Source organism: Somniosus microcephalus, chromosome 6, assembly GCF_052327205.1.
Source record: "Somniosus microcephalus isolate GS21.2 chromosome 6, FLI_Smic_1.0, whole genome shotgun sequence".
NCBI classification, from domain to species: Eukaryota; Metazoa; Chordata; class Chondrichthyes; order Squaliformes; family Somniosidae; genus Somniosus; species Somniosus microcephalus.
In genome coordinates this window covers 236,145,049-236,161,673 of record NC_140992.1, presented here as the reverse complement: position 1 = coordinate 236,161,673, position 16,625 = coordinate 236,145,049, and the positions used below count along the sequence as shown (strand labels likewise).

At 43.0% G+C, this 16,625-nt stretch overlaps 1 protein-coding gene across 1 annotated transcript in view; it reads right to left on the bottom strand.

The window, feature by feature from the left end:
* The window catches only part of dpy19l3 (dpy-19 like C-mannosyltransferase 3), a 115,626-nt gene that overhangs the window by 39,304 nt on the left and 59,697 nt on the right, over positions 1-16,625 (bottom strand). The window contains exons 14-16 of the mRNA XM_085991568.1: positions 12,925-13,056; positions 9,703-9,814; positions 4,505-4,561 (exon numbers count right to left, since the gene is read on the bottom strand). Coding sequence (XP_085847694.1) covers positions 4,505-4,561; positions 9,703-9,814; positions 12,925-13,056 — 301 coding nt within the window. The remainder of the gene's footprint in view (positions 1-4,504; positions 4,562-9,702; positions 9,815-12,924; positions 13,057-16,625) is intronic.

Below are 16,625 nucleotides of genomic sequence, written 5' to 3'. Positions count from 1 at the left end.
TTTACACACTTACTTGCTGGCTCCATAGGTCCCGACACTTCCGCTCTTGGGCTTCTTCTGGTGTGCGTCCGTAGAGGCCAAGGTATCCCAGGGGCGCAGGCGGTTCTCAAGTGTCCCTGGGATCACGTGGACCATGGGGAACCAATCAAAGAAGGGAATTCCCCTTCATACTTTTGACAGGTCTCTACGCACGGATCTGTCAAAAGTATGAATGGGGATCACTTAAAAAACACACTAAAACTTTAAATACATTTTTTTTAAATCACGTATTTAAAATTTGTTAAAATTACATTAAATATTTTAAACAAAAATTTAATTTTTTGAAAAAAATAATTAAAGTTCTTTACGGGGCTAAAAATAAACTTACCTTTTTTTAAAGTATTTTTAAATTATAAATGAGTGGAATTTTTTTAAAAACTCTTATGCTGGTAAAAGCAAGCTGTACACATGCTTTTACCAGGCGTAAGGTTTTTAAGGGTTTTCAGTGGGCGGAGGTTGTGCAGAAACCGGAACTCTCCACCCGCAGAGTCCCTTCTCCCGGGCAGGTGGATGATCGGAAGTGCCAGGTTTTAGTGCATGCGCTTCGCATGCCTGAAACCGGCACTTGCAAGGCCCCTACGGGTGCGTACGCACCTGTGGGGGTCGGAATATCCGGCCCATAGTATACTCGATTGGAGGAAGTACATGTAAATTGCTGTCTCCCATGGAAGAAATGTTTGGGGCACTGTCCAGTGGTATGGGAAAAGGTAATGGGCAGGTGTTGAATCTCCTGTGGTTTCATGGGAAAATGCCAGAAGGAGGGGAGATGGAAACTGGGGTGGTGGTTGTGAAACACAAAAGGAGGGAATGATGCTGTAGGTGATGGAAATGGCAGATGAAGTAATGAATGTCAAGGCTGGTGGGTTAGAATGTGCAAATAGGTGGTGAAAGGGACTGGAAGGGCACAAGGTCTGAAATGAAACAGGAAACACAGAGTGGGTCTGCCATCAGTAGAAAGAAAACTGGCCAACACCAGAACTGGTGCAGAGCCCTCCACCAGAGTTGTGTTCATTATTACGATAGCAAAATACTGCAGATGTTGGAAATCCGAAATAACAACAGAAAATGCTGGAAAAACTCAGCAGGTCAGGCAACATCCGTGGAGAGAAATTTGAGTTGACGTTTCGGGTTGGACCCTTCTTCAAAACTGGAAAGAAAAGAAACTAGATCGGAGGCAGGGCTGCGATCGGACAAAAGAATAAAAGAAGTAAAAGAGATTAGAAGCTAGACGAGATGGTAATAGGCTGGGATTAGGTGTAAAGTGTACTGGCAGGGCAAAAGATAGCTGCCAGGTGTGAGAGAGAAACAAAAGGAAAGGGGGGGGGGGGGAAAGGAGTGGAACAATTACAAGAGAAAATGAAATGGGGGCCGAGCTTATGATCTGAAATTGTTGAACTCGATATTGAGTCTGGAAGGCTGCAGACTGCCTAATCGGAAGATGAGGTGCTGTTCCTCGAGTTTACGTTGAGCTTCCGTGGAACAATACAAGAGGCCAAGGACGGTGAGGTCCGAGTGGGAATGGAGCGGTGAATTAAAATGACAGGCGACCGGAAGCTCGGGGTCACCCTTACGGACTGAACGGAGGTGTTCCGCAAAGCGGTCACCCAATCTGACCAAACGCAGATTGGGTGACCGCTTTGCGGAACACCTCCGTTCAGTCCGTAAGGGTGACCCCGAGCTTCCGGTCGCCTGTCATTTTAATTCACCGCTCCATTCCCACTCGGACCTCACCGTCCTTGGCCTCTTGTATTGTTCCATGGAAGCTCAACGTAAACTCGAGGAACAGCACCTCATCTTCCGATTAGGCAGTCTGCAGCCTTCCAGACTCAATATCGAGTTCAACAATTTCAGATCATAAGCTCGGCCCCCATTTCATTTTCTCTTGTAATTGTTCCACTCCTTTTCCCCCCCCCCCCCCTTTCCTTTTGTTTCTCTCTCACACCTGGCAGCTATCTTTTGCCCTGCCAGTACACTTTACACCTAATCCCAGCCTATTACCATCTCGTCTAGCTTCTAATCTCTTTTACTTCTTTTATCCGATCGCAGCCCTGCCTCCGATCTAGTTTCTTTTCTTTCCAGTTTTGAAGAAGGGTCCAACCCGAAACGTCAACTCAAATTTCTCTCCACGGATGTTGCCTGACCTGCTGAGTTTTTCCAGCATTTTCTGTTGTTATTTTGTGTTCATTATTGCTAGTTGAAGGGGAGAGCATACGTGCTGAGGCTAACCACTATTGAGGGAAGACATCTGGTGAAGAAAAAGGGACATTTTAGAAGCTCTGATGCCAATAGAGCAGAAATGACAGCGATGGAGATATCTGAAGAAAGAGATAATGTTTACAGGAAGTGTGATGGGAGGAAGCATAACCCAGGTAGCTGTGAAAGTCTGTGGGCTTATAATAGATGACAATGGAAAGCCATTACCAACCGTCGGGATAATTACATAGAACAACACAGAATCTACAGCAAAGAAACAAGCCATTCGGTCCAACTGGTCTATGCTGGAGTGTATATTCCACACAAGCACTCTACCATTCCAATTACCTCTTCCACTTTGCCCTTGTATCCCTCTATTCCATTCTCCCTCATGTATGCATCAAACCTCCCCTTAAAATGCAACAATGCTTTCTACTGCAACCACTGCATGTGACAGCGAGTTTCACATTCTCACCACTCTCTGTGTAGAGACTTTCCCCCTAAATTCTTTATTTGATTGGTTAGTGACTATCTTATATTTATGGCCCCTTGTTCTGAACTCACCCACAAGTGGAAACAGTTTCTCCACATTCACTATCGAACCCTTTCATAATTTTTAAAGATGTCTATCAGGTCTCCTCTTTTCCAGACAAAAAAGCCCCAGCCTACTCAATCTTTCCCGATAGTTGCATCCTCTTAATTCTGGTAACATTTTGTAAATCTTTACTGCACTTTCTCAATCCCTATCTTAAATCTCAATGTGTTACTTATGTGCCTGTAGAATACTTTATTATTTCTTTTTATATTCTTCCATCTTTTCATTTCATATTTCCTGTGTGCCTTCCAAATTGTCTTTTTAACCTCTTTGCTAAGCTCATTCTTAAAACCCCCCTCTTTGACCAAACTTTTAGACACCCCTCCCAAAACCTTCTTTGCTAGGTGTCGATTTTTGCCTGATTACACTTCTGTGAAGTGCATTGAGACTTTTTTCTATGTTAAAAGGACTATATAAATGCAAGTTGTTATTGCTGTTGTTTGTGCTTTGTCCACATCAACATAGTTCCAGGTCTGCATGACAACAGTGCATTAGGGTGTTAACATAGTTATCATAAAAAAATTGAAGCTAACAAATGCACCCTTACACTACAGAATTTCATGAAATTTACAGCACAGAAACAGGCCATTCGCCCAACCAGTCTATGCCGGTGTTTATGCTCCACATGAGCCTCCTCCCACTATTTACTTCTTCTCACCCTATCAACATATTCTTCTATTCCTTTCTCCCTCATATACTTATCTAGCTTCCCCTTAAATGCATCAATGCTATTCACCTCAACCACTCCATGTGGTAGCGAGTTCCACATTTTCACCACTCTGAGTAAAGAAGTTTCTCCTGAATTCCTTATTGGATTTATTAGTGACTATCTTATATTCATGGCCCCTACTTTTGGACTGCCCCACAAGTGGAAACATCTTTGCTACATCTACCCTATTGAACCTCTTCATAATTTTAAAGATCTCTATCAGGTCACCGCTCGGACTTTTCTACAGCAAAGAACCTGAACCTATTCAGTCTTTCCTGATAGTTGTGCCCTCTCAGTTCTGGTATTATCCTTGTAAATCTTTTTTGCACCTTCTACAGTGCTTCTGTATACTTTTCGTAATATGGAGACCAGAACTGCACAGTACTCCAAGTTTGGTCTAACCGAGGTTCTGTATATGTTTAACATAACTTCTCTGCTTTTGAATTCTATTCCTCTAGAAATGAACTTCAGTGCTTTGTTTTCAATTTTACGGCTTTGTTAACCGGCATTGCTACTTTTAATGATTTGTGAATCTGTACCCCATGATTCCTTTGTGCCTCTACCCCATTTAGACTCTTTTCCCAAGGAGTAGGTGGCCTCCTTATTCCTCATACCAAAATGCACACATCACACTTATCTATATTGAAGTTCATTTGCCATTTACATGCCCATTCTGCTGTTTGTCTGTTTGTTAACGTCTTCTTGCATTTTGTCGCAGCCTTCCTTAGTGTTAACTATACCACCTAATTTCGTGCATCAAGATAGTAAACTAGCATAAATGGACAGAAGGAAGGAACAATAAGATTTTAGTTTCCTAAGGATGGCACATCATCTGAAGACTCCAACTGATTCTGAAAATCCATTTTTAGTATAGTCTTAAATTAAAAACAGCTGAAAACTCGACATGGATGGACTAAATGTTTCTGCTTTCTCAGGTACAGTATATACTTTACTGGAATAAATCTTACCTCATGGTAAAGGTAAATGAAGATTAATATAGGAACTGCAAACCTCATCACACGGACCTGCAAAAACAAGAAACTTAGAGGTTAAATGATACCAGTCAATTGGAAACAGGATAACGTGGTACTTATTTTCAAAAAGGACAAAAAAGCAGTCACAGGCAACTACTGACCCATTAATCTTACTTTAATACAGTGCAAAACAATGGTATTGGTAACCTGGAGTAAAATTTAGGGTTATCTTTAAAATAACCTAGTAAACAGCAGTCAACATGGATTCATAGGGGCAAGGTCCTGTTTGACCAACCTCCTTGGCTTTTTAAAGGAAATGACATGCCAACTGGACTATGGTAAACCTACAACTTGGTGTATCTCGATTTCCAAAAGGCATCTAACAAAGTTCCATGCAAAAGGCTATAAATTGAGCTCACAGCTGTGGTAAATTCAGGTGAAATCTTGGAAATGGATACTTTTTAACAGGCACTTTTTAAAGTAGTTATGTCAAGATGGGGTTCCTCAAGGATCAATACAGTTTCTAATTTCCATCATGACTTGGATTCAGAAATTCAATGCAAAGAAGTCAAATTTGCAGATGACACTAAAATAGAAGAGGCAGTTGATTCTGATGGAGCTGCTTAAGTCAAAAACAATTGGACAAAATAAGTGGACAGATTAATGGCAGATGCATTCCAATGTGGACAAGTGGAGTAGGTGAGACAAAAACCTGGGAATCATTTAACAATTGGATGCTACGTTGAGTGGTCTTTCAAATGGATGAAACATGAAGAACCAAATGGCCTTCCTCATCTGTATTTGTAGTCTTGTGAAAACTAAATCCTCATCAGAAAGAATCAAAAAATGCTGAAATATATTTGGCATTCATCAGACACAAATGTATGTTTGACTTGCCTTATTTGATAAAATGGGATTTGTTTCTCATTAACAATTATATTTTCTGCATTTTCTTTTCTATTAGAGAGCAGAAATATTTTCTAACTAAATCAAAAGTGACTTGCATTACTGACTGAAATGGGGTGCCAAGGTACTTTTTGTTATTGGAAATGAAGTATAATTAAAATGCACTCATGGGCCTAGAAATTCAGTTGGCGCTGCGCCAGGGCTTTAGCGCCGGAAAGTTAGCGCCGGCGCTACGTCCCCCTGCGCGCGCCAAAAATTCAGTAGCGCCGCGCCCAAACGGCTGCCGGCGCTACTGAAGGGTGTTTGCGCCTGAAAATGGGCGCTACCTGCCGCATTGCGGCGCTATTCCGGCGCTGCGGCGCCCGATGCGGTGCGGCAGGCTCGGGAAGTGCAGGCCTCCTCCTTCAGTTAAGGAGGAGCTGCCTGCACCCGCCCGCTGGCCGGTAAAATCTTCACAAAAATGAGCCCGGCACCTTGGGGAAGTGCCGGGCTCGCAGCCCAGAAGCATCTGTTCCGCGGGGGGGGGGGGGTGGAGGAGTCCGGGGAGGGAGGTGCGGGCAGGCGGCCGGCGGGAAAGCGGCCGGCCGCCGCGCGACCTTAATGCGCCGGCGCAAACTCCTGTAAGACTCGGTTGCCAGAGTCTTAGTTGCGGCTGCCACGGGCGAGGCGGCCGCAACTCAATTTCGGCGCTGGGGCCCGTCACCACGGCAACCGGGACGCTGCGCACACCGATGACGTCATCGGTGCCGGCGCAGCACAACCGGTCTACCGCCGATGGTAGGGCCCCAGGGAATTTCTGAACCGCCTGTAAGTCCAGCGCAATGACCTCTAGCGCCGCAAAATGGGCGCAAAGCCCACTCAATTTCTAGGCCATGCTCTTATTTCTTAAGCAGTATAATTTATATTTAACCTGCTTTAAAGCTGAATGAAACCCCAATTGTAGATCAATTTATTTATTTAATCTCCTGAAAAATCCAGAAAACTCCATAGTAGCCACATAAGGTACATTGCAGAGTAAACCTTTGTTAACTTTGGGCTGTAAGCTTTGCAACTTGGATAACCTGAGTGAAAAAAAAAATAGTTGATAGGAATTTACAATTAAGAAGTACTAAATTAACCAAAGCAGGGGAGCGGGACTAATTGGATAGCTCTACCAAAGAGCCGGCACAGGCATGATGGGCCGAGTGGCCTCCTTCTGTGCTGCATCATTCTATGATCCTATGGCATAGTGGCCTAGAAATTGGGTTGGGGCGCCAAAGTGGCGCAAAAGTCGCCTGAGTGCAGGATTTAGCGCAGCGATCGGAGTAATTCCGATCGCCAGAAATTCAGTTTCAGTGCCGCTCGAGGGACACGGGGCGAGGCTCAAGGTGCTCCACGTCCCTCTTAGGGCGCTGAAACTGATTATCGCAGCGCAACGTGCCGCAGCGTGCTGCGGTACTGCAGGCCTTCCTCCCACTGTTAAGGGGGGGGTGCCTGCAACAGCGCGATCCCCGCTCACGAGTGCCGGCAAATGGGCCCAGCACCAAGGAGAAGTGCCAGGCTCTCGGGAAACAGCCGGCAATGCCGCGGGGGGGGGGGGGGGGCGTTAGGAGGCCGGGGACGGAGGTGCTGGCAGGCGGCCGCCGAAAAAGCGGCCGCCCCACACCTCCACCTTAACTTGCACCGCTGCCGGCACAGTAAGGCCCCGTGAACCGGGCGCGGGTAGCGAGTGGCGCAACTGCGGCGTTCGCTACCAAATATCGCGAACGGGGCACTGCGCACACCGATGACGTCATCGGTGGCGGCGCAGCGCAAAAGCCTAACGCCACCATTAGCGCCCCTACTGAATATCGCGGGAGACGCAGCCAGTGGCGCTACAGCCACTGACTGCCTCTTTAGGCGCCAACAGTGGCGCTACTCACCCAATTTCTCCCCCAATGAGTTTTGTACTCAAGGTGAGGAATGGAATGCTTTTCAATTTTGCAGTTTTACTATCAAGCATTCTTGATTAAGCAAAGCATCATCAGATCCAGAGTGAACATCACAAGCCACAGCAAAGCTAGCGCTTCTGTGGCAGTGTGAAATTTTCCATTTATCACATCAACCACACTGTGGTCTCTGAGACTGCTGGTTTAGTGCCAAATTAAGGGAAGTTTTGTGTTCAATTCTACTAGAAACTTGATTGACACTAATTCACATTCAATCTAATTTTACAGCCAAGAGAAGAGATTTTCATCCCATCAGCTGGGCTAGATTAAAAGGCAGGCCCCAGAGGTGGAAAGAAGTATTCTGTCCAACCCACACTCAATCTGCCATTCAATACAGCGGTTATTTATAAAAAGTCTTGAAATTGTGTACATTTTTTAAAGCCTCCGATATTCTATTTTTAATTTTGTTTTGTATAAAACACAGTAATGCCCAAGTCATTCCAGTTGTTATAGGCTAATCTTTGTATTTGGAAAAGTAGAATAAAATTGCAGTTCTGAAAAAAGATATCATGTTATGTACATTATTGAGCTGGAAAGGGTGTGAAACAACTCGTTATTTGAAATACAGCATTATTTCTTAGGTGCAAAAGATAGTACTCTCTCCTTCATAAAAGTAAGATTATTTGCCATAGCACTGACACCTAGTGGCAAGTTGTAAATACTATTTAAACTCAAATAATTAAAATCATAAAAAAGCATGCACTTTCCAACTTTAAACTAACAATCTAAACGACTTAAATTAATCTTAACAGAAATGTTCTTAATTTATAAACTCTATGGCCTAGAAATTCACTAGCCTTAGCGCCGCTTTTGAGATGCTAGAGGGACTAGCGCCAGAGTTATGGCCAGTTCAAAAATTCCCTGGGGCCCTAAAGCGGCGTTGCACCGGTAGCGCTGCGCCGGCACCGATGACGTCATCGGTGTGCGCAGCGTCCCGGTTGCCATGCCGACGGGCCCCAGCGCCGAAATTCAGTTGCGGCCGCCTCGCCCGTGGCAGCCGCAACTAAGACTCTGGCAACAGAGTCCAACATGTGTTTGCGCCGGCGCATTAAAGGCCCCGCGGCGGCCGGCCGCTTTCCCACCGGCCGCCTGCCCGCAGCTCCCTCCCCGGACTTCTCCCCCCCCCCCCCCCCCCCCGGAACAGATGCAAGCCCGGCACTTGTCCGAGGTGCCGGGCTCATTTTTGAAGAGATTTGCGCGGGCCGCGGCCGGGTGCAGGCAGCTCCTCCTTAACGGAAGGAGGAGGCCTGCACTTCCCGAGCCTGCCGCACCGCAGCGGGCGCCGCAGCGCCGGAATAGCGCCGCAATGCGGCGCGTTGCGCCAGTTTTCAGGCGCTAAAACCCTTCAGTAGCGCCGGCAGCCGTTTGGGCGCGGCGCTACTGAATTTTTGGCGCGCGCAAAGGGACTTAGCGCCGGCGCTAACTTCCGGCGCTAAAGCCCTGGCGCAGCGCAAACTCAATTTCTAGGCCTATATGTGTTGACTACACAATGCAATCTTAAAATACGTAACTGATCAAAACCTCAATGGTGAAGTTATTCCTTGCATTATATCTCTTTTTTAGTTACTGTGAATGTTTCTCAGCTACTGAAACTTCTCTGTTGGAAATAGTGTGCTGTAGCCACATATTGAGACTGCCACTGTTACCACACCATCTTTTTGCTGCTACTGATTTTAGGTAAATTACATAATTGCAGTGTCACAGTTCCTGTATAAAGCCTGTCCTTAATTACATTCTCAAGTTAAATAATAACATTGATGTTATGCAAAAAATGAAAGTCAGTTGTTAATGAGATCACTTACAACTCCTAAGCACAGGCAACAAAAGAGGTCTAAATAAATGACCACAAAATGCTCTGGCTAAATATATTAAAATAGTGGGCAAGTCTTTGTAGCAATTAAAAATATGAGCAATGTAATGGTTGTGAATTAATGCAGTACTTGTATGTTTAATACTTAGAAATGCTAATGAATAAGATGTCAGAAAACAATTATTTAACTTGTGTTTAAAGAAAATAAATATGCAACATGTGTCATTCTACACTTTGATGAAACCACAACTGATGACATCTCACTTACACAGCAAAGGAAAATTGATATTGTGGAACAAATTGTGCAAAAAGTGACTTCACCTCAACAAGAAAGTCCACACATAACTCTTAAAAGCCAAGTACATACTGTATATCTTTATTAAGGAGAACAATGGGCATTACTATTCAAGACACTATAGGACATTTTGTTAAACAAACTACGTTAGACATAAACTTGAACTTCTGATTCAAAATTAATGGCGCACTGTGCGTATGCTAATGGCACTGACCCAATGAGGAGAATACAGCCGTACTGCTTTGAGACTCAGACTCCACAAATGATTGCTGCAAATTGCTGCTGATGCAAAGACACACATATGGGATGTCCACAGATATTTCATCCTGCAAAAAAAAACTGAGCTAAAAGAACCGAGATAAATCAGCGCAATGTAGATCTAAAATGTATTTTAACCCATTAGCTTTTCATCATAGAATAGAGTGTATTTTGAAACAGATTGCCCCCATTGATAAAATTTGAAAGTTGGAGAAATTGTTTTCAATTGTACAATCTGTGTTCAAGTTACCAAAGCTTTGATAGTGGAATTTTACCTGTAAGTTTTGAAAACACATTGCACAACTGGGATTTATATTTCAGATGATATAACACTATTTGCATGTTAGGGTTTAAAAATAATGGGCCATAATTTGCTGTAACAGGTCATCCAACAGCATCTGCTGTTAGTTAGACTTTCCCTTGCACGTTTAGGTTTTAAAATTTTGTGTGTGGCAAGTTGCTAAAAGTGCGAGCTGATAATATCACAGCGAGGGAAACGGGGCATCTGCGGCCTGAGTGAACAGGGCAAGCAACGGTATCTCCTTGCAAGGTTATCCACTTCGGTGGCAAAAACAGGAAGACAGATTATTATCTGAACGGCAATAGATTGGGAAAAGGGGAAGTGCAACGAGACCTGGGTGTCCTTGTGCACCAGTCGCTGAAGGTAAGCATGCAGGTGCAGCAGGCGGTTAAGAAGGCAAATGGTATGTTGACCTTCATAGCGAGAGGATTCGAGTACAGGCGCAAGGATGTCTTGCTGCACTTGTACAGAGCCTTGGTGAGACCACACCTTGAGTATTTCGTGTAGTTTTGGTCACCTTATCTGAGGAAGGATGTTCTTGCCATGGAGAGAGTGCAGCGAAGACTCACCAGACTGATACCTGGGATGGCAGGAATGACATATGAGGAGAGATTGGGTCAATTAGGCTTATATTCGCTAGAGCTAAAAGAAGACGTATGAGGAGAGATTGGGTCGATTGGGCTTGTACTCGCTGGAGTTTAGAAGAATGAGAGGGGATCTCATTGAAACTTATAAAATTCTAACAGGACTAGACAGACTAGATGCAGGAAGGATGTTCACGATGGCGGGGGAGTCCAGAACCAGGGGTCACAGTCTAAGGATAAGGGGTAAGCCATTTATGACTGAGATGAGGATGAATTTCTTCACCCAGAGAGTGCTGAACCTGTGGAATTCTCTACCACAGAAGGCAGTTGAGGCCAATTCATTAAATATATTCAAGAAGGAGTTAGATATATTTCTTAAGGCTAAAGGGATCAAGGGATATGGGGAGAAAGCAGGGACAGGATACTGAATTTGGATGATCAGCCATGATCTCATTAAATGGCAGAACAGGCTCGAGGAGCCGAATGGCCTACTCCTGCTCCTATCTTCTATGTATCTATGTATCCTTAATCAATCAGATTGAAGGATTGTGAAATTAACAACACAAGGATTGAGAAGGCAGTGTAAATTAGCGTGGGTGAATTCAATGTCAAATCTAGCTACAAAGAGAGAAATAAGGAGGGAAAGGAAAATTGGATTGAGAGTGAGAAAGACAGAAAAGTAAAAAAAATTAAAATTAAAACTTTTACATTTTTTAAATCTTCAATTAAAACCTGAAGGAATGAGACTCCACACTTCTAATAGTTAATTTTCAGTGCCAGAGAGGTTGTTTGGCCGTAATTAACACTTATCACATCATTATAAGGGCAGTTAGACTGGAATAGACAAGACTTAATTTTCTGTGGCGAGTTAAGTTTGCATTTACCACGCAAATACAGCAACTTCACGACATTCACAGAATATACAGCACAGAAACAGGCCGCCAACGATAGGGCAAAGGGAGTGGGGGGATACACAAGAGCCCAGAATTGGAAGAATGCAGAGTTCTTGGAGGGTTGTAGGGCTGAAGAACATGAGAGAGAGAGAGATAGGGAGGTGCGAGGCCATGGAGGGATTTGAACAGAAGGATGAGAATTTTAAAAGAGACATTGGTAAACCAAGAGCTAATGTAGGTCAGTGAGCATAGGGGTGATGGGTGAATAGGACTTGGTGCAGGTTAGGACACAGGCAGCAGAATTTTAGATGAACTCAAGTTTATGGAGGGTGGAAGATGGGAGGGTGGCCAGGAAAGCATTGGAATAGTCAAATCCGGAAGTAACAAAAGCATGGATGAGGGTTTCAGCAGCAGATGAGCTAATGCAAGGGTTGAGACGGGCGATGTTACGATGGCGGAAGTCTTTGTGATGGAGAAGATAGGAGGTTGAAAGCTCAGATAGGACACCGAGGTTTCGAATAGTCTGTTGCAGCTTGAGACAGTGGCCGTGGAGGAGGATGGAATCAGTGGCAAGGGAACGGAGTTTATGCAATGTTTAATTGGAGGAAATTGCGGCTCATCTAGGTTCAAGAGAGGTAAAGAAAAAGAAAATGGGAAATAATGGGCTTGGGTCTGGAGCGGCAGTCAAAATGTACACACAAATGGACACAGGGGAACTTCAGGTTACATAGGCATGGCAAAGATTAGGATAGAAATGTCCTGGTTATAAACAGAGGACAGGGAGGAGACAATAGAGAGTCCAAAGTTAAAGTCAGAGGTCCCATGGTGGGATGAAGTTGACTTATAGATAGTGGAGTCAATGTGGAGCACTGACAAACTAATGTCCAGGTTCGGTGACAGGTGTGGAGGGCGAGTGAATCTAGTAATCACACACTAAGTTATATATATATATAAAATATATAATATATTTATTTATATTAATAACTATATAATCTACATATGAACATATTCATTAAAATGGACTAACTTACCACTGAGATTACAGAATTTGAAATGCTAAAAATGAATTTGGAAAATACATTTATTGTCTCACTCATTTATTAATAGTGTGGAGATGCCGGAGTTGGACTGGGGTGGACAAATGTAAGAAGTCACACAACACCAGGTTATAGTCCAACAGTTTTATTTGAAAACTGTTGGACTATAACCTGGTGTTGTGTGACTACTTACATTCATTTATTAATGTATCTGTCTGTGCTTGTGTAATAGGCCACTGAAATTAATGGTTTTATAATTTTTTTTCCAGTTAATGTTCTAATACTTTCTATTTACCACTCTATTAACCTTCAGAAAAAATAAAGCCCATAATGCATTTGGGCTAATGCGATAGGTCACAATACCTCATTGTACTTAAAGCCAGCAGACCAAATAACACATTGTGTATTAGATTGTAGGCCATGTCTGGTCTCAGCATAACCATGTTCTCTTCTTTAGTGGATGTGCTCTGGAATAGATTTGAACAGCTACTGCAGCTAGGGAGAAAATGACAGTTATCAATAGGAATCAAACTGTTTTTCGATGAATAAGCATTCTGCTTATGAGGACACAGGGTCAAAATATTGAACTATTACTACTACTACATTAACATCTGACCTTAATATCTTTAGAAAAGACACCAAACAAGTTTGTGCTGTTTTACAAGTTTCAGAAAGCATCTGATTATAAAGTACAAGGATACGAGTAAACAATGTATCATATAAATACTGCACAAATAAAATGTACCACAGCAGCAAATCATATAGAAAAGTGTAGGAACATAGGAAAGTACAGGACTGGAAAAGACTATGCAGTCCATTGACTGGTCAAAAAATTAACATTCTCTCAAATATCTATCCAATTCTCCCCGAGTCAAAACTAAGGCTGCAGACTTTAAAGCCACTTGGGTCACAATAAGCTGCTTCTACAAAAGTAAAATACTGCGGATGCTGGAAATCTGAAATAAAAAAGCTGCTTCTATACTGAAGTCAGTGGAATGTTTATAGTGCCACTTCCCAAAGTGAGAGTTTGCACAACCAATGTCAATACCAATCTAAATCTGGTGTGTTCGCTAAGGCTAGTGTCCAGGAAAATCCATTCTTTATCGTGTCCTCCTGGACACTGGGCTTAGACATTTGGCATGTTTACATTACACTGGGGCTGTCACTAGCTGTGTGCAATCTGTGCTTTGGTGCAAACACCCAACTTACACCAATATAAAAACAACTTACTGTAACTCAGTGCTTCTTTCTCCAGATGTGGTAGACAAAGGCTGACTGATATGACACCATTTTCAATGCCAAAACATCTTTTTCTAGAAATGTATATTTTGATAGCTAAAGAAATTCAACTATTTCAGCTTTCTTTCCTAAGGGGAGGCATTTCACTTCAGCAAGTACATTCCACCAGCAGCCTACCTGTGAACTGACCAAACTCACTAAGTGTGTAAACTGCTCATCTAAATCAAGACCTAGGATTAAAAGCATATGAATGAAGGGAGTTTAACAACTAGATTATCAGTCCAAACAGCTTTGTAATAGTATACCCATGTGCAACTACCACATACCAACAAGTTTCCATGATTCAGATCAATTTAATTTTAATAAACTTATTACTGTATTACCACTATAATTCAGTACAGAAAGGATAAATTAAGCCTCTTTACTAAGTGTCCTATGTGAAGAATTTTGGGAAGTCTCAACCAGTTCCTATTGGGCAACAGACTACCAGCACAAAACTGGTACTAATTGGCAATCTCACTCAGGTAGACCACCAAAATGGGAGACTGGAAAATAAAAACATCACGTGTTCAATAGATGGCGGGGGGATGATGATCTTCTGAAGTTCAGGTAGAGTAGAAGGAGAGTTATTGGCTGTGCTATTTTAAGGATCATTAGGCTGTTTTTAAAAAAAACTGATTTCAACCATAAATTCCCACATTGTTGGGGTTGATAGATCAATAATAAATGATTTACACCTCGTATTAAAATCCTTGAATTTACCTGCCCTGTTTCCATATCCATTCAGCCAATTTTCCCTAATCCATTTATTCAATCTAATCTTGAATGTTGACATAGTTTCTGCCTCAACCCTGGAAGTGAAATCCACAGCCTTGCAGCTCTCTGTGTGAAGAAGTTTATATCTCTCTGTTCTAAATCACTTACATTTAATCTTGTATCCAAGGCTGGTACTAGACCAGTGTTAGTTTAATAGAAATTGCTGACTAGCCACAGGTATGGCTACGGTGACACTGTTTAAACCACATGCACTAATTTTCGCAGTAAACATCTTACATACAATACAGGTAAATGTACTTCATGCGGACATTTATTTCAACATTTACCACCATTTAGTGCAAAACTTTGTATTCTTTCTATTTCACCAAAGTTTGGAGTGCTGGCATGAATTTATCAGACACAGCGCATGCGCTGAAAACCGGTATTTCCGATCTGTCAAGAATGATCTCGACAGATCGGACGCCTGCCCTGGAGAAGGGCCTCTGCGGGCGGATAGTTCCGCTTTCTGGAGAACCTTCACCCACAGAAAACCCTTAGTAATCTTACGCCTGGTAAGAGCAGGCGTAAGGACTGCTTTTACCAGCATAAGAGTAGAAAAAAAAGTTTAAATAATTTTTTTTTACTCATTTATAATTTAAAAATACATTTATTTTTGTTTAAAATATTTAATTTATTGTAATTTCAACTCATTTTAAAAACGCGATGGTTTTTAAAAAATGTATTTAATGTTATACTGTGTTTTTGGGGTGATCTCCATTCATATACAGGAAACTTTCTGGTATCCGGCACTGACGGGACCGAGCTGGTGCCGTATCATCAAAACTGCCGTAGAAACCAGCGCTAATGTTAAAACATACGGAGCTTTTGAGCTCCGTGTGAATCAACAAACCCTGTTGTTTAGCAACAGCTTCAGAACAGTCGGCCGCAGCTTAAAAGCATCTCTGTAGCTAAGCAACAGCTTCAGCTAGACCTTGCAGAGCCTGACTGGAAAAAAAAAGCAACGAGAAGTAAAAAAACTTATAGGAAACGGCTCCTGAATTTTGCCGGTTAAACGAAAGTTTCCTGTATTTGACAGGTCTATCTGTCAAGTGTATGAAGGGAGATTCCCTTCTCCTATTGGCTCTCCATGGCCCACGTGATCCCAGGGACGCTTGTGAACCGCATGTGCCTCTGGGATACGTGGGCCCTGTGCATTTCGAGTTTGGAGAGGTCCAGAAGCAGAAGTAAGTTCATAGATTTTTCTAGATCGGAGGCCTCCGCACGCAGGAAGCCTCCGATCGGAAAATACGGGCCAATATGTTCCTTAAACTAGCACCTGGGAAGCATTGGGACTGTCTGTCTGGACCGCAAAAGATCATGTGAGGCTTTCTAATTACTGAATCCCCTATCACTGCTGCATTTCTAGCTAGGTTACTAATCTCCTCCATCCCTGAGCAATCTGTTGTCTGTTGGTGCCATTGATATTTATTTGATGGCTTTACCCAGAGTCCTCATTTTCCCTAAAGAAAGCTAGAGCCTCAAATTGGTTTGCTCTGGGCACTCCTGTTCTAACCTTTCCTTCCTGCCTTTCCACATCCCCCAGATAGTCACCCATTTTTGCTCCTCTACTGCCTGCTCCCCATCTCTCATCTGTAGGAATACCCTCCCAAATTCTCACTCAAAAAACTGCTCTCCCTCCCTGATGTGTTAGATTGACTCAGTCTCTTCCCAAGCTCTGAGATTTTGAGCTTGAGCAATGTGAATTGGTAACACTTTGCACAGAGGTGTTTTCCTGGGTCGTCGTCTTCTTTTATATGGTAGTAGCAAAGCAAATCAAATGTCAATATCTAAGTTGGATATCCAGGCCAAAGCTTCTGGTGTAACAGTGTGGATATCTTGTAGGCTGCCTGCAAATTTCCTCTGAGGGCAGTGCTCAATGATGTGCTCCAGGGTCTGATTAAGAGCTCCACAGTCACATGATGGGGATACTTTAATCTTCCATCTCTGGGTCAACACCTGGTGCTCGAAAATCCCATAGCTTGCAGGAAGAACATATCACTGTCCCTTTC